This window comes from Vanacampus margaritifer, chromosome 8, assembly GCF_051991255.1.
Source record: "Vanacampus margaritifer isolate UIUO_Vmar chromosome 8, RoL_Vmar_1.0, whole genome shotgun sequence".
NCBI classification, from domain to species: domain Eukaryota; kingdom Metazoa; phylum Chordata; class Actinopteri; order Syngnathiformes; family Syngnathidae; genus Vanacampus; species Vanacampus margaritifer.
In genome coordinates this window covers 18,137,461-18,160,822 of record NC_135439.1, presented here as the reverse complement: position 1 = coordinate 18,160,822, position 23,362 = coordinate 18,137,461, and the positions used below count along the sequence as shown (strand labels likewise).

At 38.1% G+C, this 23,362-nt stretch overlaps 2 protein-coding genes across 4 annotated transcripts in view; one reads left to right on the top strand and one right to left on the bottom strand.

The window, feature by feature from the left end:
* camkvb (CaM kinase-like vesicle-associated b) overlaps positions 1–5,849 on the top strand; it is a 34,010-nt gene extending 28,161 nt beyond the window's left edge. For both annotated transcript variants that reach the window (XM_077572623.1, XM_077572624.1), the window contains one exon: positions 78–5,849. In XM_077572623.1, coding sequence (XP_077428749.1) covers positions 78–389 — 312 coding nt within the window. In that variant the 3' untranslated portion in view covers positions 390–5,849. The remainder of the gene's footprint in view (positions 1–77) is intronic.
* A 1,648-nt stretch (positions 5,850–7,497) lies between these two features.
* The window catches only part of sema3fb (sema domain, immunoglobulin domain (Ig), short basic domain, secreted, (semaphorin) 3Fb), a 51,675-nt gene continuing 35,810 nt past the window's right edge, over positions 7,498–23,362 (bottom strand). For both annotated transcript variants that reach the window (XM_077572621.1, XM_077572622.1), the window contains 11 exons: positions 23,114–23,253; positions 21,259–21,373; positions 17,376–17,445; positions 17,137–17,281; positions 16,689–16,911; positions 14,585–14,673; positions 14,406–14,447; positions 13,407–13,563; positions 12,012–12,095; positions 11,589–11,722; positions 7,498–9,565 (listed from right to left, as the gene is read on the bottom strand). In XM_077572621.1, coding sequence (XP_077428747.1) covers positions 9,116–9,565; positions 11,589–11,722; positions 12,012–12,095; positions 13,407–13,563; positions 14,406–14,447; positions 14,585–14,673; positions 16,689–16,911; positions 17,137–17,281; positions 17,376–17,445; positions 21,259–21,373; positions 23,114–23,253 — 1,649 coding nt within the window. In that variant the 3' untranslated portion in view covers positions 7,498–9,115. The remainder of the gene's footprint in view (positions 9,566–11,588; positions 11,723–12,011; positions 12,096–13,406; positions 13,564–14,405; positions 14,448–14,584; positions 14,674–16,688; positions 16,912–17,136; positions 17,282–17,375; positions 17,446–21,258; positions 21,374–23,113; positions 23,254–23,362) is intronic.

The following is a 23,362-nucleotide window of genomic DNA, read 5'->3' as shown; positions in this document are numbered from 1 at the left end:
GCGTCCATATCCTCATTTGGAGGCGTCTTGTTCAATAATGATATTTTTAGCTTGCTTTCCAAATACTCCTCCCACAGAAAGCTGTGCGGGTCACCACCATCATGAAGAGACTGAGAGCGACTGAGCCAAGTAACACCAAGGCCTCCGGTCCAGCAGCCAGCGCCACGGCAGACCCCGACGCTCCCGAGGTTGCCGCAGACCCATCCGCACCTTCACCCGCTGCCGCCACGCCACACGATGTGGTCACAGAGATGGACACGCCAGCTCTAGAAGTCGTAGATGGGGCAGAGCCGCCGCCAGAGCAGGAAGCGGAGCCCACATCCGGTTGCAATGGAGATTCTGTGGCTCGGCTTCATGTAGGCACTGAAGAGGGGCATGAGCAGGGCTAAGCACCCCCCCCCCCCCCACCCCCCGACCACCTTGCTTGTTCTGCTGTGACTTCTGCAGACCCACCAACTCCTGCACACCGTACATTAGCCGCTAGCATGGTGACACACTGACTCTGCTTCTCTATTACTTGCAGCGTTATTATCATCTGGAGGCCGTGTGCTACCTTTCCTGAGTGAACCGCATAGCGTTAGCATTCAATTTAAATGAATTGCATCTTCTTTTACTAGCCCACAGCGTGCAACAGAGTCTATGAAATATTTACTTGAGTTTTAAGGGAAAGAACAGATTTGCTGTCAAGCGGTGGCTTAACAAAGACTTCTTTCTCATATGTGTCTCAGTGAAAAAGAGGAAGGATTTAAGAATTTGATTTCCTTTTTTAATAGCTGACTTGGGAAATGTCTTTCTGCCAATATTTGTTCTTTAAATCGGAGAAAAGCTTAGACTTGAAAATCACTCCCTGGCCCTAAAAAAGGAGGTTGTCCTGTCATATCCATTAACAGTTGCTGCACGTTTGGGTCATTCCATGCCAAATCCTCCAATCGGTTGATTTTAATAAAATTTGCTGCACTTGTTGATAGTGGTGGCATAACACGAAACCTCAAATTTGAGGTTAATCAAAGCATTCGTTTGGAAGGTACGGCCTGTCAAATTTTTACATCTTCAACAAAAAGAGGCGTGGCCACCTTCCTTATATCTCAGGAACGATTGACTGGGTTAATCATCACAAATCAGTTACTGTATTGTTGGAAAGGGAATTCAACAAGGATTCCAAATCTGCAATCATTTAGAAGATTTTAGTAAACCTTTGACCTTTTGTTTTGGTTGCCCATGACCGTAACAAAATGTTTCATGAAATGTTATCTCTTACATGTTCTCTAAAATATATACAAGTTTCAGAGGTCATTTATTTTTTAGTCTCTGAAACCTTTTGATATGTTTTAGAGAACATGTGAGAAATTACACATGACCAATTTTGTTGAAGTCACGTGATCAATTTTAAGGTCAACTAAAACAAAAAGTCAAAAGGATACTAAAATTTACACCAATCTTTGACTGGAGATTTTAAATCCTTGATTCCCTTTTACAACAATAATATGTTTTGTGAAGATTGACTCAGTTCTTGAGATATAAGGGTTCAAACGAAGGTGCCCACACCTAACCTGGTAATTGCCAGATTGATATTGTGATTCAGTCAAGGCAGTTCTCCACAATATTAATCTAGGACTGCACCACGGTGATTTGATCGGAAAAGGAGGGACGTGTACAATATTTTGGCATCTTGTGCACGTTTGTTTTGACCAAAAATGTCATCTTCGTTCTCATCATGGGGTGGCACGAACATCTAAAAATGCATGAAGCGCCTCTCGCTGTTCAACATTTAACAAGTAAACGGTGAGTAATTCTGCAAGAACAGAATTAATTGCAGCGTCCATTCATCCATGTTAAGTTTGTTAAGTTTCCTCCGGCATCGGCACTTCCTGCTTTCGTCACAGCTGCACATCATGACCCAAACACAATGTCACTCTGTGATTGGTCCGATCTGAACTCCTGCGAAAATCAACGTGCTCGGAGGATGACACAAGATGTATTATGCGGAGTTTGTGAACTCACGAATAACGCGAGAATTTATTTCAGCCCACGCCCACTTTTTTTGAAAGTATTATAATTTGGTGGGTTGTAGCTCCCAAACCTCCGATTGACCTCAAATTTGAGATTTAGTGTTGTGTCATCACTATCAACAAGCACAACACGTTTCATTAAAATTTAAATCTGCTTGGTGAAAAGTTTCAGATTTTTTTAAATTTATCTTTTGGGGTGATTTGGCATGGAATGATCCATTACACAACGCTAACATGGCCAAGTATTTGGCCCCGGTGTGACCTCACACGTAAGCACAGAAGAGCAAACGTCTTTGGTCCTTTGTTTACTCCTTGCTCAGGAAAGAACCTCATAGAGACATTTTGTACATAGAGAACTTTGTAGAAGTAGCTAAAACAGCATGCATTCTCACTTTTTGCTGTTCATTTTGCATTTACGGTGACATATAAAGTCTACACACCCCTGCTTAAATGCTAGGTTTTTGTCATGTGAAAAAAAATGGGGGGGGGGGAATGGGAGTCAGATCACAACCTCTTAGTTGTGCACACTTGTGCAACCACCTTATTTCAGTTCACTTCCCCTCTTGATTATTGTTCTTTTCAATTAAGTTGTACACATAAGTTACATTAGTGGTGGAAAAAGTTTTGAAATGTTTCCTCTTGGTCTCATCTTTTTTACATCACAAAACTTAGTAGATGAACAGAGATGTGTAGAGCTTTTATATCCACTGTACAAAGCCACTTGGTGGATAAAGATGCCCTGGCTCCAACTTGACACTTGATACGAAAAGTGTTTAAATTGTTTTAAGAGTGTCCTTTACTCTGTGCTGTTATTTTGTGTCCTACTTCAATGTTCATGTTTGTCTTGTGAAACGTCTTCATCTTAAGGCAGTGCTATGCATTTAAATTCATTTGTAGCTTCTTTTTTTTTGTTGTTCAAAGCACCACAATAGACTTAATGACACCACAATTGATCACATTTCAAAGAGTTATTGTTTTGCTACATCGCAGTCTGAGCCTTTATACTCCTATGCTATAATTACTGTATACATTAACCGACCACATACGTCTTTCATGGAAAGATATGCATCGTTACAAATACCATGGCAAACTACTTGACATTCACTTTTATCAACGTTCATTTTTTTTTAAAAACCTGATCAGTCATGTACAGTATTTAGCTGACTTATAACATCTAGTGGATAAACAGTCATAATCTATATTTACCCAATCTAGTCAGTGGCCCCCTTGAGCATTAATTATGAGCCACAGAAGAAATTCTAAAGAATATTGAGCAATACTTGACAGGCTGCAGATACTGTGATTCTTGCTGTCCTTTGGATTGTCCATGTTACTGTTGTTGTGTGTGTGTCTGTGTGCGTGCGTGTGTGTGTGTATGTGTGTGTGTGTGTAACAAAACAGCATAATATAAGCAAAAGGTGGAAGGTCTCATTGGAAGAATTTGCACTGCATTGTTCAAGTGAAACAAAGTAGATTAATAATGTATGCTTTCAACAACAAATGAACACTTTGTAATTCCCGCAGTAAAATACAGTGAAAGCATAAACAATTACTGTAAAATCCTTTGACTAACACACACCCGTGTAACGCACCAGCAAAATCATCCATAAAGCCACAGCATATAATTTTTTGCGCCATCTATTGGTGAACTAATGATTAATTGAACAAACAACCCACTATTGATTTCAATAATTTGCAAAAAATATATATTTTCTTACACCAACGTATATATATATATATATATATATATATATATATATATATATATATATATATATATATATATATATATATGTTAGGGGTGTTAGAAAAATTGATTCTCGAATCAATTCAATATGTGGCCGAATTGATTTTTAAACAAATTTTTTAATGGGAATATTCAACAAAACGTCTTAATTAGGGTTAGGATTCACACATTAAGAATGAAAGAATGTCATATTAATGGAACATTAAGCCTTAATATTTTATTTCAGTGCTGTTCAGACATGAAACAGACTACAACCTGTTTGTTAAATGCAGTGGCTCAGTTAGAAGCCTGAATTTTCAGATAAATAAATACATTTTCATGCAAATCTTACAGTGTACATGCTCAAGTTTACTGATTTGTATTTGCTAAATTTGAGTATTTTTTTTTTTTTTTGCAATAATCAATTTATAGATTCGTATCAGGATTTAGTATTGTATCGAATCGTGACCTGTGAATCGTTATACGATCGCCAGGTACTAGACAATTCACACTCCTAAAATATATTTCTATATATATATAGCTCTGACGGTGCTTGCATCTAGCGTCGACTACCACTTACCTTCCATAGCTGGGGCCTGCAGGTGGTCGTCGTCGAGTCCCGTGATTCGGGCTCCCATTGCTTGTCACCTTCTGCTTTTACTAGTTTTTTTTGGTGTTTTTTTTTACTAGCTTCTCCTGCCAGCCTCTCTTGTTAGCCACTACAGCCTATGGCTCCGACTAACTCCCGCTAGCCGCTCTTGTTAGCTGCTCTGGCTAAATCCAGCTTCACACCGACTGCCAAGACGCTTACCGAGATATTCGTTTGCTCACGCAAAATAAGAATTAGTGGTAGGCTTGCGGATTGTGGTCTCTCTGAGCAACCATAGTGTGCGGTGCTTCTAAATGCATGCGCTTTAGCTGCATTTCATGCTATAGCGACATCTGGTGGTTACTTATTACACACTGTATCTTTAAAAAGGACCCCCACCCCCTCCTCTGTATTTGTGTATACTGAAATACGGTCCGCAATTTGCTGGTATCCTTTATTATCACAGTGAATAATATTAATAAAGATTCAAGACCTACCAATAAAGTGTAAATGCTTTTAATTAATTAAGTAAAAACCTATGCTTTTTTTCCCCATACCAATAATGTTAAAGGTCTTTCAAGGTATTTATTTTTAATCATGTTTTAGAAAATATTGTCCTTGCACTGTACCCACTTGTGGTGTAATTTTAGTAAGCTATTATTTTTCATTTCTTTACTTTTCTTTTAAATCTCAAACTTTTGAATATTGTATTATATTGAGTTATGTTGTGTATGAAATGGATAATAAATCAGTGATTCCATTTCATACGCATTTTTGTAGAATCCCTATATTGCCTAGGTTCTGGTAAACATCTAAACAATGTGAACATTTTTTTGTTTCTTTTTAAGCCCCCTGTTTTGCCCCCACTTCGTTTGGGGATAAAAAGGAGGGAAAAAATGCTGAAAATGTGTATTATTCACGGGATTTTACAGTAAATCTAGACTTAATATGCTACTTACTGACGACCAGGAAGAGCAATGTATGCCCACATATTTGTAAGTTTTCCCATTGCCAGACTTTTTTTTTAGGTGGAATCTAACCCGTGTGTACGTGCGTGCGTGCGTGCGTGTGTGTGAGGAAATGTATTTTCGATAAAAAAAAAGAAGTAGATTCTAAATTAATCATATCAGTGATTTGCTGCTGCAGTTTAACATATTCACTATTTGTGCTTAAGATGATTCCATTATTTATTTTTGGTGTTTTTAATATACGTTAAATTTCAGAGATGTTCGTATGTTTAGATGATGTGACGTAGGCCATCCTGTTGTTCACGATGACAGAGCCAGTAAATACTGTTTGAACACTGTTACACTGTTTGAAGTCTTGCTTTCTCCTCATGACACTCCTCACTGTAGTATTCCATGTCTGGTCATTTGCCACACATTCACAGGTGTATTTTTTTGTGGTTGTGACGTTTGCAAGGACCAGTTGTCACCTGTCGGTCCGATTTTGCATTTGTGGGTTCTGTAATGTTCCTCTTGATTCAATTGATGACGTTGGTGGTAATAAAATATAATTCATTTGATCTGTGTGATGCCTCTCGTGTTCTTTCTGTGTAAGTCTCTTTCAGTGCTGATGTCATTTCCGATTAAAAGGTATTGCGATTTCAGAAAAAGACTGATAACAGATAACCAAGACAACCCATTCGGTTTTCTACAAGAATAATTCAAAGAAAGTTTAGTTGTACATGGTGACAAGCATTCCATATGTCTGCATTGATTTAATTTGCCATACACGATCTTTTAGCAGCTGTACATATGCACCTACTATGATCAGTCGTTGGCATGGTGCCAACTTGTTCGAGACAGCACAACCAGCCAAAGCCCAATTCTGCCTCTCTTACTTCATGTCTGCTCGTTCTTTGAGACAAATGGTTTGTCTTACATATGCTGATGGCTCCCTCTAGTGTCAGTTCTGTTTTCCACAGCAGCCGCTCTCTAAACTGCGTTTTTTGTTTTTTTTTAAATTTCAAACAATCTTGGTTCCTTATCATAATGTGGATTTACATTGCAGGTCCCACTGACTAATTTTGTTTTAATGACTGTATCCACCAAATGTTGTTATTCTGTTTGTTTTTATTTGCATGCAAATGTCTTATTCAGCTGTGTTTACATTCACAGAACACATGAAACAACCCGCATGCGTAGATGCCAAAATTGCACTTAATAACAACACAAACATCAACAAAAAATGTATATAAATAATGAGAATATTATTTCAAAACTCGTTTAATTGGCTTGCTTTGAGTTGCTCTCTATTGATTGACTGTAAATGAGGTAAATCTGCACATCTCAGTGAACTATGTCGTATACCGTGTCAAATGTTTACACTGGTTATTTTATGGGTATTTATGAATGAACCCAAATGTTTTTGGCATTAAATAAAACAAAGAAATTGACTTTGCTGTTTCAATACTTTTGGAAGGGACTGTATGTACACTTATACTGTACACACAGTACGTATTGTACATACTTTGAATAGATCATGTCTCTGCTTCAACAATGAATTAAGTGTCTTGCACACAATCATTGTGACTGACAGTGACCCACATCTCTATGACCGAAGCACTGGGCCTAAGATTGGACTTGGCGATAAATCGCCGACAAATTCCACATCTGTGGCTTGGCATAATGTCGCAGGACAATGTCTCTCGGGACATCGAGATGCACAATTCCCGAATGTGTCTGTGCTGCTTGATTTTCGTATTGTAATTGAAGTCCAAGTTACTGGATTGAATGCATCTTGTGGTTGTGTTTCTGATGGACGATAACACAGATAAGATCCATTGTGATGCAGGATGACTCTGAAACCTGCAGTCTTGTCTTCAGACTCTTTGTATGATGTTCTCATCACTGCAGTGCAATTCCTTAGTGTGCTGGCTTTATGCTAAGAAATAGTGTAATATTTATTTGTATATTAGTGGTTCAGATAATGGATGGATGGATTATACAACAAACATGCCTACAAAATGAAATTTTAGTCTATTCTTGAATTTCACATTTATTATTGTCATGATTTTTGCCATTGTTGAATTTATGATTGTCAGTCAAAGCAATGTCTTCGTATCCCCCCCCCCACACACCTAACAACAATAATGTAAAGACAAGGAAGCAGATCTGCACTTGAGTTGCTTATCTGCAAATGTGGTGAGTATTTTACACAAAGGTGCATACTTAACACTTGAACAGATACAATTTTATTCCAGAGAGTTGAGGGCAGAACATAGAAAACATCTATTATCAAGTTCATCACAATGAGTTGGGGAAGCATTCCATTCTTAGAAAATATAGAGCTTTAATTTATTAGTTAGCAACAATAATGGAACGGGATGGTACAAGTAATTTACACATTGAGGTCATTACAATAACATCGCCTCATTTCATTTAGTTTCTTTTTTTCTTTCTAAAATCTGCCTCACCTAAAACAACCTTCTTTCTTCGCATTTTTGCTGGATTACTTTTCTTGAGCCAAACTTTAAGTTACAAAAATGTTAAAGGCCTAATTTGTCTAAATTAAATACTGCATCTTTTATTTTCCCCCCAATTTTTTTTTAACACTTTAAGGACTGTCACATAACTATTTATAGGAACTCAGTCATTTACAGATCGTGGATTCATCCACATATGGAAGTAAAGTCTTGAATGAAAGTCTTAAAATCTTGAATCACCAGTAACTTTTTTTTTTATTGCAGTATGTTTGGAGTTGCAGCACATTTACTGTTTTATCAACTGTACTGCAGTAGCAATGATTCTCACATCCTCTTATTCATTCCTATAGGGTGGAGAACATACAAAATAAAACAGACCACGTACATCTTATCAGCAATGCAGTACAAATACATTTTCATGCACACAAAGAAAGCCAGCTTCCCAATATTTGGTTAGTGTCACAACATTGTTACAATGCTCACTTGTGTGTACAGTAAATGGAAATTTCCTTTCCAAACATGGATGTCTGAAGACAGAAGAGAAAAAGGTGTATGAACCTATTGCCAACCTAACCTTTTTTCTTTTCTTTTTTTTTTACAGTATTCACAGATGCCCACAATTGTGCTTGTTGTTGCACTTGGCCCCACCTGTCGGCCCTTAAAATGAAAAGAATGCCCTTTGTACAAAGTCTTGACTCTATATTGCACCGCAGTCTCAGTATACTGTATATGAAGTTTGTATTTGGTAAAGCCCCATCATTACGTTATTTATTTTAATCTACTGTGTCGATCATGTAGGAGTGACTCGCAGCAGATTAAAAAAACAACAAAATTTTTTTGTGTATCTTCTGATTAAAACAGTGTGAATATTCATATCCGTGGTCCCATAAGCGTCAGTCCACATGCATCCATGTCGGGGGGGTTGTGCACCAGGCGTTCCTGCAGATGTCCTGATACGGCGTCAAAACAGTCAAGAAACAAGAGCGAACCCGTCACCGCTTATCAGCAATACATTTTCCCTGTCACGTACAGAGCTTCATTAGCTGGGCTCCACACAGCTTACGCACTCAATAGCACAAACTGTCTACATTGTTGTACGACAGATGAGTTTGGTAATGACAGTAACAGCAAGAATAAAATTAACAACAACAATATTTGCCCCAAAGTTACCTATACACAAAGAGCCCGTTTTCTTTTAAGTACAAATAAATCCACAGAATGAAAGGCCTACTATATACAACCTACAATAAATACTGACGTAGCATATGTGTTACAGTTTCAAACAATGGATGTTGTTTTTTTCTTTCTGGTTTGTGTGAGTGTCTCCCAGTTTTCAGGAAAGGGGGGTTCGAGGGGTGGCCTCCTCATGTCTCTACATCCTCCTGCTCTTCCTCCTCCGCTGCCTTCCCGTGATGCCGGCGATTGCGAGGCTTCTTCTGCTCCTTGAACTCTTTCAGGTCTTTGACCTTAAGGGCACCTTGCATGGGGTCTCCGAACTGCCAGTAGTCCTGGCAATACTGATTGATGAGGCTCATCTCTGGTTGGCTGAGAATGGTCAGCAGGTCTTTGTATTGGCCTGCGCTGGGAGTCCACTGGGTGCTGGAGTGGAGAGAAGATGGCAGCAGGCCTCCTCCGCTTTCTACCAGGGCGTTATTGACGGCACGGCTCGACAGGACCACCAACTGCAGCTTGACCAGGGTGTGCTTGAAGTTCTTTTCTGTGGCGGTGCACTGGTACATGCCGGAGTCGGAGGGTTGCAGAGATCGCAGGAGCAGACCTTGCTCTGTTTTTAAGATCCGGCCGTCACAACGCATCTACACGGAGAAACAAAATACTGTGAAAATCACAATTTTCTTTTTTTTTGCACCCCCCCAAAAAAGGGGTCCCAAATTGAGATGGGTTATGATACAGGGGGCTTGGGGACAAACTTTTTTTTTTTCATTATTTCGATTTTTACTTGTGCCCAGGGGTTGCAAAACAAAAAATAGAATTACCGATTTATAGCTAATTTCATACACAACGTAACATAACGTAACTTCACATTCTGTAATTAATAGTACATTTAGAAGCAGTTACAGAGTTGAAAAGATTTCAAAGCAATGCAAAGAAAAAAAAATCTTACTAAAATTACTAAAAGTGTGTATAGTGCAAAAACAAGGTAATAACCACCGATACCACTAGTACTTAATATAAAATATACACATAATAATTTAAAAGAAAGACCTATACAGTATGCCCCAATATATAATTTTTCCTTAAAATCGCATGCGATTAAAGGGAAATTTCGATTCTTCTAATTTCTAATTTCTATTTCCATAGGGCTACTGCTACTGATACCATGAAATAAGGCCGATTGTCGATACCCTGGTATGGGTACTCGTATCTCTCGGAAAATATAATTTTTAACCTAGATTTAAACACATTTACACTTTCTTGGTTTGTTTGAATTTTTATTTATTCATATTATTCACTCTGATAATAAAGGATACCAGCAAATTGAGGAACCGTATTATACACAAGGAGAGAGAAAAAACTGCACATGAGATCTGCTGTAACTTCAAGCAACAGTTCATATAAACAGTCCTGTTAAACCTGTGTAATATTTCTGATTGCAAATCCTTATGTACATTATGTGGTCAACAGGGACGAATAAAACGGTGCGAGAGCCAATTACGACCCTGTTGCCGTACCAAAACAGAGACGCTGCTATTGGTTCTGTTGAGTGTTGGTATATATACAAATATTCTTCTTTCTTTTTCTATTTCATCTTCTAGTTTAGTGGTTCTTTAACCTGGGTTCGGTGAGTCAGTCTCATGGGTTCGGTGGAGGTCAAGACACACACACACGTACACACGACACGACTCATGATTCGTGATGATGTGATCCGCTTGGCCATCACGCTGCATTGCTTGGCCTATCTGTGCTGCAGGGAATTTGGTGCGCTCAGTAGTCAACTTGTGTTATTGCTGTTGTGATGGTACGTCGCGTGATTTCTTTATTATTGTAATTCATTCATACTAACCATGTCAAGCAAAAAAAGATCATCTGGTGTTCCGTAGGGTTCAATTCTGGGGCCTCTGCCGTTTTCATTTGTACCCGCTGCCCTTAATTTCATCTTAAGAAAACAACGGTAGTTGTTTTAAAGTGCTCTATAGAATTGAGTTGTGTGACGAGAGTTATTTGCAATGCCTAGTTGAGCAACTCTAGTGCGGCACACTTAGCTATCAAGCAAAACTAAAAGAACACTTCCTTAAGCTACATGGAGATATGGAATACAAGAACACACATTCTGAATTCAAGGCGAAGAAAGCCAGATTTGATGAAAAGGCAACTCTCCCTGTTCATCAATCACCATTAACCACAAACCAGAGATGCACAACTTGGGCATTCCACCATTTTTTTTTAACTGCCACTTTGTCCATTATAATAATCATAGGAACGTTACATAATCCACAGTCCTGTTGCATACAATATGTTGCCTACTAAAACAGATACATTTTCATGATTTCCCGTGGGAATCAAAGCTGAGCATTTTGAAGGTTGAAAAACCACAGAGAAAAGTGGCTATTTGGAGTCCAAGGGTCCACAGTATTATGACCTTTCAAGTATTTTGCATACCTAAAAAGAGATGGAGTGCCTGAGAGAAAAAATATAGACGAGGAGTGAACTGAAAAGAAAATCACCAATCAGGCAGCATTAGACCTATATTGTATTATGAGATTCTTCAAATGGAATTATTTATCACTAAGTTGAGAGCTTTCCAATAGACAAATGGAAAAATGCCATGCGCTCGCTACACATCGGCATGTTTGAGAAACACATTTTCTTGCATCTCACCTCCTTCCTGCGGTCGCTGTTATCTCGCTGCAGATGCCATTTGATGATGGCATGCGGGGAGCGGGCCTGACACTCCAGGAAGGTACTGCTTCCCTCCACCCCATACTGTACCATCTCTAGAGTATTCTTGTTAGCTGCAGGGCAAAAGGAGAGAAGGGTTACCATGGCAACAAAACACTCATTACCATGAGCTCCCTTCACCCAAAATCTTAGGAGTGGCAAATCAAAGCATTTGGCTTCCACAGATTAGCATAAACCTGACACAATGCAACCATTAGGGCCCATTACAATGAGTACCATGAACAGTTTTAAGTGCCATAGACATACAGTTGCTGCCACACTCTTGAGCTGGTTAGTAAACAAATAGCGTCACCAAAGACTGAAACATGAACTTGGGGATGGTGTGAAGAACAAGCACCTCACCGTTGGAGTTGAAGCCGCGACACTGGCGAATCGGGTTCCCGTACTTGACGTCCTGTCTCCGGCTACGTCTAAAGGGGTCCGACCAGTGTTGCGCAATTAAGAGAGAGAAAAAAAAACGGCATAAAGCAACTGGAAGCCATTCAGAGCATTCAATAAACAACAGACATGCCAAATTCCAAAAGGCATAAAACCACAAACCAGTGTCATCATGTCACATACCACCACAAATGTACTTTTTACCTCATGAGCTGAAAATGGCCAATTTATTGCAATAGTTATTTTCTCAGACAGCTGTTCTCTGTCTTTTTAAAACAAATACTGTACCAATTCAGAAAATACTACCATCAAGTACCATCATAATGACAAACATTAAAATACAGTATCGTAATAGGCTTAAAAGGAGGCAGGTCAGAATCCTAAAAAGTACAATTCCTTTTGTGACCATGCTCGTAACTCGAACCAATCACATCCGCAATCCCTTTCCCCCATGGAAATAACATTAATCAGTTCCAGCCTCCCATAAAAAACAACAACAAAACGTACAGTGATGATAATTAAATAATGTTAAAAATAATTAAAACAGAAACACTTTCTCCAATGCACATTGTGCTGCTCATTCTGGTGTGTGCATCTTGGCTACCAGAGGGCAGTATAAGACAGATATACAGATATACTGTACTGGAGTCTCAACTCCTCTCTCGGCTTCTTAGTGCATGAGTAATAGTCATTCTTTGCAGAGGATAAAGAATACATGCCGGTGAGTATTGTTTTAGTAAAATTTGTACTAGCAATAATGATCCCCGGAGGAAAAAAAGGTTGGGAAGCAATGGCTTAAAGGGAAAGTCAACCTTAAACATTTCTTGACAATAATATGTTATATGCGGTCTCACTAGTCTAAACATGACATTCTGATTAATATTACACTTAAAATGAGTTACGCAACAAAATCCAGCCATTTTTTATCCATCTCAGGGGCAGCCATTTTGCCACTTGCTGTCGACAGCTCAGGGCTCAGGTAACAACCAATCGCACGCTCACCTAGAAAACAGGTGAGCTGTGATTGCTTGTTACCTGAGCCTTGAGCAACTGTGATGTCATCTTCAGTTGACAGCAAGTGGCAAAATGGCCGCTTTCTGATACTGATAAAAACTGCTGGATTTAGCTGCTTATCTCATATTCTACTAACACAATATTAACCAAAATACCGTATTTAGACTAGTGGGGCTGTATAGAACGTATTAGTGTCAATAAATATTTGCTGGGGTTGACTTCTCCTTTAAAGAGCAACAATACCATTATTAAAACGAGCCATTCTGACAGTCTAACATACAAATCACTAAGTGCACCATAATGACACGTTACGTTGGCGTGCTAAGAGCAGTGCTCGTGCTCACCTCTTCTGGGAAGCGGAGTAACGGGAGCACGACTTGCCGTCCCAGGCGCAGTAGGGGTCTCTGGCCAAGCAGCAGTCAGCACACGCTTCCCCGTAAACATCACAGCGGTGGAGCGCTAGCTGGGTCAGCCCGACCGCAGATGACACATACAGCTGTTGCTGTTGGGAGAACGAGAGAGGTGGAAAGAAAATGTTCTTACAAGATTCTTGTGATTCTCCCACACACAGTTTGATAAAATATACTCAGTGTGTTACAATAGCAGGTGATGAACTAATTCAAGCAAGACCAATACCTTTTAACTCATTCACTGCCATTGACGGCTATAGACGTAAAAAATTCATTTGAACTATTTCTATTAGTTTCACATTTCCCCCCCACTTTTTTCCACTTTTGTTTTGAGTATGAAAACCTAGAAAAAAAATGCATTGTTCGTTTAGAACAGATATAAAATTTGAGTTAACTATTGAACTCATGCAATTAATTACAATTAAAAAAATTAATCGTCTGACGCCTCTAATTTTTTATTAATATTTTCTTTTTTTGTTTGATTACTTAATTATTTAAACTCAAGATTAATCACAAATGTTATATATTTTATATTTTATTTATTTTTTTCTAGGTTTTCATACTCTTAACAAAAGTGGAAAAAAATGTGAAACTAATAGAAATAGTTCAAATGAATTTTTGATGTCTATAGCCATCAATGGCAGTGAATGAGTTAATGTAAACTTTAGACACATCTAAATGATCTCTTTACTAAGAAAAAGTCAGACAGATACCTCTTTGGAATATCAATAATTTCACACATTTAAAATAATTTCATATTAAATTTGAGCGCCTTCCAACGCTGAAAATTGTGTTTTTCCCCAGATGTCTTGTACAAAAACAAACACAAAGCTGAAACACAGTTAATATATCTTTTCATCATTTAAATTAATTAAATTAAAAAAATAAATTACTCTACACCTAAACACATCCGTTGCACGGACAACATGCTTACCCTTTTAGAGGAAACCTTCATTGTTGTAATTGGTGTTGGTACCTTAAAAAGAAAAAAGAAAATGTATCAATTAAGTTGTTTAAGTTGACAGGAACTATGAGGGCAAGCCAAGGAATAATTATTGAACATTTATGTGAAAATGTGAAACAGTAAGAGGAAAAACAAAAACAAATGCTGACCTTGAAGACCTCAACCTCCTCCAGTACCAACTCCTCAGTTTGCAGGTCGTCTTTGGGAAGAACAATAACTTTCTGAACTGTTCCCTTGTCTGTGGCGCAAACAAACACAAACACGCATGTCAACAGCAGTTTGATTGGATCATTTGGAATGTGGTGCAAATCAACTGAAGTGTGCTACTCTATTATGAAATTTTAAGTGTTTAATTTGCTATACTAATTATAATCCCCCAAAGAGAAATAATCAATAATCAATATTACTGGCAGAAATAGATGGCCCCTAACTTAAATTCTGCGGAGAGCTCCATGGCAGTGTGGTCCAGCTTTGCCCCAAATCGCATGGTTCACTGCTTCTATTAAAACAGGGGTGTCCAATGTCTGCCCCATACTCAAGAAATACAGCAACTTTTAACAGTAACATTAAGCCTGTGCTTGCAATGCTTATCTACATTGAAGTGATGTTTGACACTGGTTGGCGCACTGAAAATGTCATCACAGTTGCTCAGGGCTTAGGTCATGGCTCAGCTTCAGAAAACAGGTGAGCCATGATTGGCCGTTACCTGAGCACCGATCAACTGTGATATCATTTTCTGTTGAAGGCCAGCGGCCAATGGCCGCTCCCATGATGGATAAAAACGGGTGGATTTTCATGCTTTATTCATATTTGAAAAAATAATCATTTTAATCAGAATGCTGGTTTTAGACTAGTAGGGCTGCATTATTGTAAAGAAAAGAAAATAAGTGTTTTTGAGAAGAATAGTGATGAAGAAGGGCTTGTCTAAAACAGTTGTAGAAATAATGGCAATATTGTGGGAAACACTCTGGTTGTACTATAATGGTGGTAATAAGAATAATTTTTATAATTGCTGTTATTATTGTTATCATTATCATTATAAAATATGTAAAAGTCAAGTATACATGGTATCTTATTTATTATGAATAACAAGTGTATTAATCCTCATTAAGTCTAATATTATACTATATAGCTTAATAGTATACTATGTTGTATGTAAAATTTTGTTAAAAAAATATTTTGACATTTTGCTGTTGAAATGGGAGATAAAAGGGTAGGAACATAAAAATTGATACTTCTTCCTACTCCTTTTCGAACATGCATGTCTAACTTTCTATCTCTTGTTGCTTCATAGGATGTTAAGTTTTGTTTCTTGTTTGCTTAATTTTTTTTCTTCTTCTCATTCTTTGCTGTTTAGTTTTTGGCTTCACAATTTTTATTTTCATTCTTTTTTTTATATATTATTTTTCTAATGCATGTTCAAAATAAAAATTCACATCAAATCAAATCCTTTTTTGGGGGTTGACTTACCCTATAAAATAAAAAAAATATGAATGCTTTGAAAAGCTTTACCTTTCTTGCACTGACAGATTGATTGGTTTTAGCACATTTAATGTGAAGAGTGACAAAATGGCCACCACATTCTTGAATTTCTCTGTGTGACCTTTGATATAAAAACTTTAGCCACAATTGCTCTAAAACAAACTTTTGGTGTCCTCCTTCTACTTCATAAGACATAGAGCCTCCTTGATTTCCGTTGGCATTCCTGTGAGCAGGATACATAATTTATTGTTATGACTTGTGTGCAGGGAGTCTTCAATGGTGGGCTGAATGGTTGTGTTTGACAGCAGCTGAAAGCCAACACATTCCTGCAGCAGGCCCGCCATCACATATAAAGCCATTCGTTTCCTCTCCATAATGCACAGATGAACAAAGACGCCAGTTGGGAAGTGGCGGACTGCTTAATGTGGGGGCTGCTTACTATGCAGTGTCTGTTGTCATTAAGGATGTCCTCACCTCCCTGATGTTAATCTGACATTGCCCTCTAGGTAAAACTCCACAGTTGTTTTTGTGAACACAATGAGTTCCAAACAACTTTAATAGGTCAAACCAGCAGGTTTCTCAACAGCAGAAAAAGCAAAAATGCATTTATTTTTATGGTAAATGATTAAAGGGAAAAATTACCCCTCCATTTACACAAATTTTTTATTTCAATTTTGTTCTTACTAAAGCCACTTAAGTGTTTTATGAACATAAAAGTGATGCTACCTCATATTTGTGTAAAGGTAAAAACAAAAACAGGTCCCAACTCACCAGTTCCCAAGAAAAGCACTTCATAGTTGCCATCCGCAGCAGTCACCTGGTCCACTGCAACGGTGGTGAACTCATAATCCACGTTAGTCCGAACCACTAGGGGGCGCTTGTGTACTGGGTAGATTGAATTGTACATGGCAGGGTGATTCCTCATGAAGTTTATCACTTCATCCGGATAGTCTTTGGTAGACTTCATGTTGGGGGTGAATGTACCTCCAGGGCACTACAGAAAGACCAGAATCAACAACATTCAGCATGTTCAGGTGAAGAAAAACACACATAAAGACCTGTCTTAAAGAAATACTGAGTTTAGTTGTGCTGATGCTGTGTTTTGGTAACACTTTCTATTTGTGGTTTAGGGTAAAGAAAAATCAATGTTATGCCAGCTTGCTGTGGGATTCATGTGTGGGGTCCATGCAGGGTTAGACCTTCTATAGGTGAGCCTTACTGTGCCTGGGCGGGGGTAGGGGATCTTCCCAGTGTAGGCCACCCACTGATAATTGGGACCTTCTTTGTGGGCAAAGGGTCCATTGAAGACCATGCGAATGTCAGCCATGGAGTAGACACAAACGGCCGAGCCTTTGAAGACAGAACTATGACAAGGAAGGGAAAGAAAATATTTTCAGCAAAGCTGAACAGCATGAATTATGATTCGATTCATTTGTACTGTGTACATAGGAAACGAACCCAGAGACAGAAAAGACTCCGTATATAACAGGATTTTTGGTGTCCTGTGTTGGCTGTATGTAAACATCACCTGAAAAACAAAAGAAAGGGGTCACATTACTTCATTGTAAAGAGAAAAAATGAGTGCAACAGCATACTCATTTAAAATATTTACACAGGTTTCTGTTAACCTTTGTAGAGAGCCACCCTCCCAGAAAAGGACGTCATCCGCAAAAGATGCTGAACTTTCATCTTTGTGGAAGAAACATGCTACCGATTGTTACCTTTAGACAAAAGTGGGATTGTGCCTTCACACTTTGAAAATCTCCAAAATCCCACAAGAAGCCAAAATAGCTATAAAAGGTCAGGTGGGTCGCGTGACACTTGAACAGGAGTTTAAATAAATAATGCAGGCTTATGTAGAAAGCAATCCATCCCTCCATTTTCTTTAGCATTAGTCCTCAGAGTTGCAGGTAAACTGGAGCAAGTCCCAGCTGATTTTGGACAAAAGGCGCCTTATGTACACCCTGGACTGGTCAATTGCAGGGCACAAAACCCCCCAAAAGAACAACAACTGATATTCACACTAGATAACGGTAGAGTGTTGAATGAACCTAACATACATCTTTTTGGGATGTGGGAGGATGTTGCGTGTCAAAATGCCATTAACAAAATATTTTTAAAAGGAAGAAAGAATGTAAAGGAATCTCAAACCTACTTTTCATACAGAGCTTTGATATTTCCCAAATACCTAATTTAGATGAACGCCATTTAAAGGATGTAAATAAGCTTTTTTATTTTTATTTTATTTTATTTTTTAAGGAAAGCTACAGTATGACTCTCCTTGCTTTTTGGAATGGCATCAAATAGAAACAGGTTACATGACAAAACCGAGTCTGCACTGAGCAATCTTTGTTGTGCTGGAAAATGGCACCCCAATATAGGCACAGGTGGCAAGCATGTGATTGAAATGTACTAAAAACATGACTTTTAGAGATCCAAAATCATGCCAGAAAAGGAAAAAAAGCACTTGTCCTGCACAAGACTACTAGCGTATAGTTCATGAAAACTAACAAATAATTAAAAATAAAGTTGAAAAAAAAAACATATTTTGTGGACATGAAATAAAAACGAGTGCTTAAAAAAACAATAACTGAAACTATGTTTTAAGTTTATAAAACTAACACTAACTAATTATGCATTGCAAAAATGTTCTTCGTTTTCATCTTTGACACGCTTTCAAGGTTTATTTGAAATGTATTTACTGTATTTAGGTATTTCTGTACAGGTAGTACAAAAGAAGGTCGATCAGTCATATGAGAATGGTTTGTTTTACTTACACATTACTTAATGATTTTTTTAATTATCTTATACTACACTACTACATACTCCATATTAAAATAAATAAACTAAAACTAACAAAAAGCTAATTAAAATGAAAATTTGTCGAAAATATAAATTCTACAAAAAACAACAACTAACAAAGCCACTCTAAAAACACACATAAAAACTTACTGAATAATAATAATAATAATAATAATAAAGTCAAAATGCAATAAAAACTAACTATAATGAAAGATCCCAAACTATTATAATCCTGGTCACACATACTGTAGAGCGGCATGGGGAATTTAAGTGTGAGAGCGCTAAGCAAACAGAATGATGTATGGAGGGTGTTTGAACACTGCCCTCAAATCTGAACTGCAAATGTCCTGTTTCCATCCTCATTGGGGTGTCTGTACAGTGTTGCATTCCTCTCGGGACGTGAATGAAATGTGAGATAATTCCTGGGGAAAAAGCCCTTATAGCCCTACACTCAAGTTAACTCAACTTTCTTTATAAAGCACTTTAAAAAAAAAAAAAAAAAAAACTGTGACAAAGTCAAACACTGTAAATAGTTCAAACCTGGTTAGCATGAAAAATGGTTTACAAATAGCAAAGTTAGTGTCGCTATTGTAATAGACTGCCTTTCACAGACGTAGCAACCAATCACGTTGTTCTGTGAAGCTGAGCCGTGATTGGTCATTGCCTGAGTCCTGAGCAACTGTGATGTCGTTTTCAGTCGACAGCGAGTAGCAAAATGGCAAGCCTCTTAGGTGGATAAGAACGGGTGGATTTTGCTGCTTAACTCATATTCCACAAACACAATATTAATCAGCATACCGTGTTTAGACTTGGGGCTGCATAAAACATATTATTGTAAAGAAAATTCTTGGGCTGACATCCCCGTTAAAAGTTCAAGTCCAGAGAGTACATTTCAAACTGCTGCCCTTGATCTAATGAAGTTTGACAGATACGGCACAGGAGTCTATTACATGGATGATTACCACAATCATTCAAAGGGCAAAAATCAATTGCTGTGCCCAAACCTTTATCCAGATCCTTATATAATGATTTGTAAGGGGAAAGAAGCAGTTTCAAACAGTATGTCACCAAAATCAGAGCGCCATTTGTAAAAAGACAGATGAGTCATTATTTTGTGCGCTAACAGACGTGGCACACATTTCTCAAGTCAGAGTCACCTTTACAGTTGTTCAAAGGGCTTGAAATAATTGTCACCTATAAAAAAGCAAGCTATGCTTTTCGGGACTGCAGCTGGGTCAAGATGAAAGCAAGAAGTGGGTCATCATGATAAAGTGACCTAAACTCTAATCAAACACCTTGAGCATGGCACTTTTCATTCTTGACATTAGTTCAAGAGCATTAGTGATCTCGTGCATCAGTCCTCTGTCACTGCGTGCTTCGAGTGAGACACACACAGCCCCCTTCCCCAGAGAGCCTATTCTCACAGTCACACACATTCCTCTTTGGTGATCTGATCTGCAGACCATCATTCCCCTTCTCCACACAAACTTAAAAAAAAAAAAAAAAAAAAAGCAAGAGCGACTTGCGCAAGACATCTTGAAAGGAGATGATATGGCGGAGGGAGATTGGGACGGTTCTGTGTCTTATTACAGTACCCTTGATGGGTCATAAAATGGATAGGAAGAAGAAAGCAACAATGTGGGCCAAAGATCCAGCACATGTGCGTTAGTGTGTATGAATGTAGGACACTTTTGGCAGGTGCTGGTGTAAAAACAGAACCTATAGGTTTCCTTTTAGCATATCAGATGTGATCGTACTTGACAGATACTTGGAAATAAATATGCTTTGAATAAATCTGGTCATTTTGTCTTTTATTCTGAGCAATTTGATACTTGCTGTCAAAATGATTAACTGCATGAAATGCTAGATTTAAAGTATAGTTAGTTACAAAAGTTCCTCGCAGATTTCACTTTTAGAAAGTGTATTTGTATTACATTTGAGGTGATATGTTAAAATTCTGGTCCTGACTTGAAATTTGATGTAAAATGACTTGAAATGGAGAGGGAGGGAAATACGTCTTCATTTAGGAAAGTATTAAAGTGTTGATAGCAATGTTAACTCATTCACTCCCTGCCATTTTCACTGAAGCAATCTCCTTCACTCCTGGCTGTTTTACTGGATTTTGACTAATTTTGAAAGGCCCATAGAATATTGTGTTCTATTGCTATAAACATGGAAATAACCAAAATAAAGATTAGAGTCTCTTATGTCATCATGAAAAAAGTATATTTCTATCTATTTTCGTTTTACAGCAATTAGCATTAGAATACAGCTAAGTTTCATCATTATTCACAAATCTATTTAGAATTGTTTGTAAATAAGCTTTTTTTCAACATGGCCCTGGTTGATCTATTTTGCTCTACTGCCACCTGCTGACCGTTTGTGTAATAACTAACATTCCTTCAACCGATCAAAGCCTACTGTCATGCGCTAGCATAAAAAACAAAAACAAAAAAAACATTTAAAATAGAACGTATTTACACTTTTCTGGGAGTAAATGAGTTAATTGATGATGCAAACAGTGCATTTTTGTACTCACGGAGTTCATCAAAGTGTGTCTCCATTCCATCTGCCCCTGGCACCGAGCAGATGAGCCGGGCCTTCAGGAAGGTGCTCCACTTGTTGACGAGACAGCAATGACCGCCATCATCATTCTGTGGAGAGAAAAAAAAAGGTGAGAAAAACGTTTTGCCATGGTTTGGCCACAAGCACATCCTATCCGCCTACTCATCTTCCTACTCGACTATAAACAAACCACAGGTGGAGTCTCCCACACAAAACTCAACATGTTGGTTTGCATTATGAGGAAGCTTAACGGAGGATGGGGGTTGGGAGGATAAACACAGTCTCCTCGTATTTATACTTTTCCATCTGTGGTGGAGTAAAACGCAAACTAAGACTGTTGTGGATTTAGACAGCAATCATCCTTAAAAACAATACACACATTTTTAACACAAATATCCTAGTGAATATAAAGTTGCTCAATACATACTTCCTCGATAATCCAAGATGTTTGACGTATGGAGTAATATTGTTGTAGTCCAAGATTTTTTGTTAAATAAGTTTACTGATTGCATATGATTTTAAATGACACCTTTGATCATCTACAACAGTGGTGTCCAAACTATGCCCCGGGGTCCATTATGGCATATACCAAAAAGTTATTGACATTTGACATGGACTAATGCCAGTGGGGGAAAAAAATCAAAAAAGGAGGATGTGAGCAGCATGAAAAGTGTGGTTGGGGAAGAAGGGATGCAACACTCACATCCTATGGGTGGGCGGTGTGTGTGGTTGATGTGGACAACCACTACTATATATAAATGCGTTTAATTTATTGTAGAAGAGCTTTTCTAGATATGCAAATTTGCAATTTAACTACTTACAAGTCAAATAGTAACAGCATTTCCCTTCATAGCAGTGTGGTGACTAATGGCTAATTCAGTAGAGTGCAGGGGTGGCCCTATTCTAATGCGATACATGGCCCAGCCACCCCAATATCTTGAAAAATCATAAACTTATTTGACTTAAGTTATCACATTTTACAATGTATTTTTTTTTAAATAACTAGCATGTACAAACTATCCAATTGCTTGATTAACTACTTTTGGCATGTTAAATTAAATTAAAGTGACCGGTAAAAAAACAAATAAATAAATAAAAAAAATAAAATAAAATAAAATAAAAAATAAAAGCGGCTTTTGCAGCTTTCGAGGTTTCTGTATGTAGCGCTTGGATGAAAAAATTTGGACATCCCTAATATATAGCGTGAGTGAGATAAAATGTCCTCAGTCAATTTTAAGGGATTACTCTTTTTGACATTTTCATCATATAATTGTATGAATAATTATCAGTTAGAAGTTATTATTAGTTAGTTATTAACAGTTTAGAAGGCCAGAGGGTTGCAGAAAGAATGTCCATATGCGTGATGAAGTAGGAATGATAAAACCACATCTCCCAATAATGGGACAAAAGGCACCATAAAAAGGAAGGGTGTTTGTGGGTTGTAGAGTCCATTTAGTCCGTTCACTTAGTATTTTGATAAGCATGCAGACTTTATTGGAAAAAATACATTAATGAATCATAACTCTGTTACTTTTAACAGTTTTTTGTTTGTTTTTTGACACTGAAAGTGCTGTAGGATGATCAGACCGAAAATATCGTAAGGTCAAAAGGTGAGAGGGCAAAGGCCAGCCTAACAGACAGAGGGATGCATTGTAGACAGGAAGGTTAAAGACACATGTGGATTCCAGCACATCAGTGTTGGCCAAATACGAGTTGAGCACATAAACACTTCAACACGGTGGGCGACTCTTGGGACTGTTTTCATTTAGATGCTGGTTTTCTTCATTATGTTTACACCCCCAAACAAACACACTGCATAGTGTACACACCAGACAGATGCGTCCAATGCGGGATTGGGTGGCAGGACTGTGGCCCATCTCAGACGATGTCTCCCGGAAGAAGAAATACAGCTTGTCGTCATTTCTTTCTGCGCTGTCAGGGATGAGGTGCACATGGACGAAAGTAGGATCTGTGGGTAGAAGAGGCTGACATATTTTATACACTGAATGCATTTCCTGCTTATCACTTGTTGGGGGAAGAGTTGTCGATTTAATGGTAATGTCTCGAAGAAGTAAGAC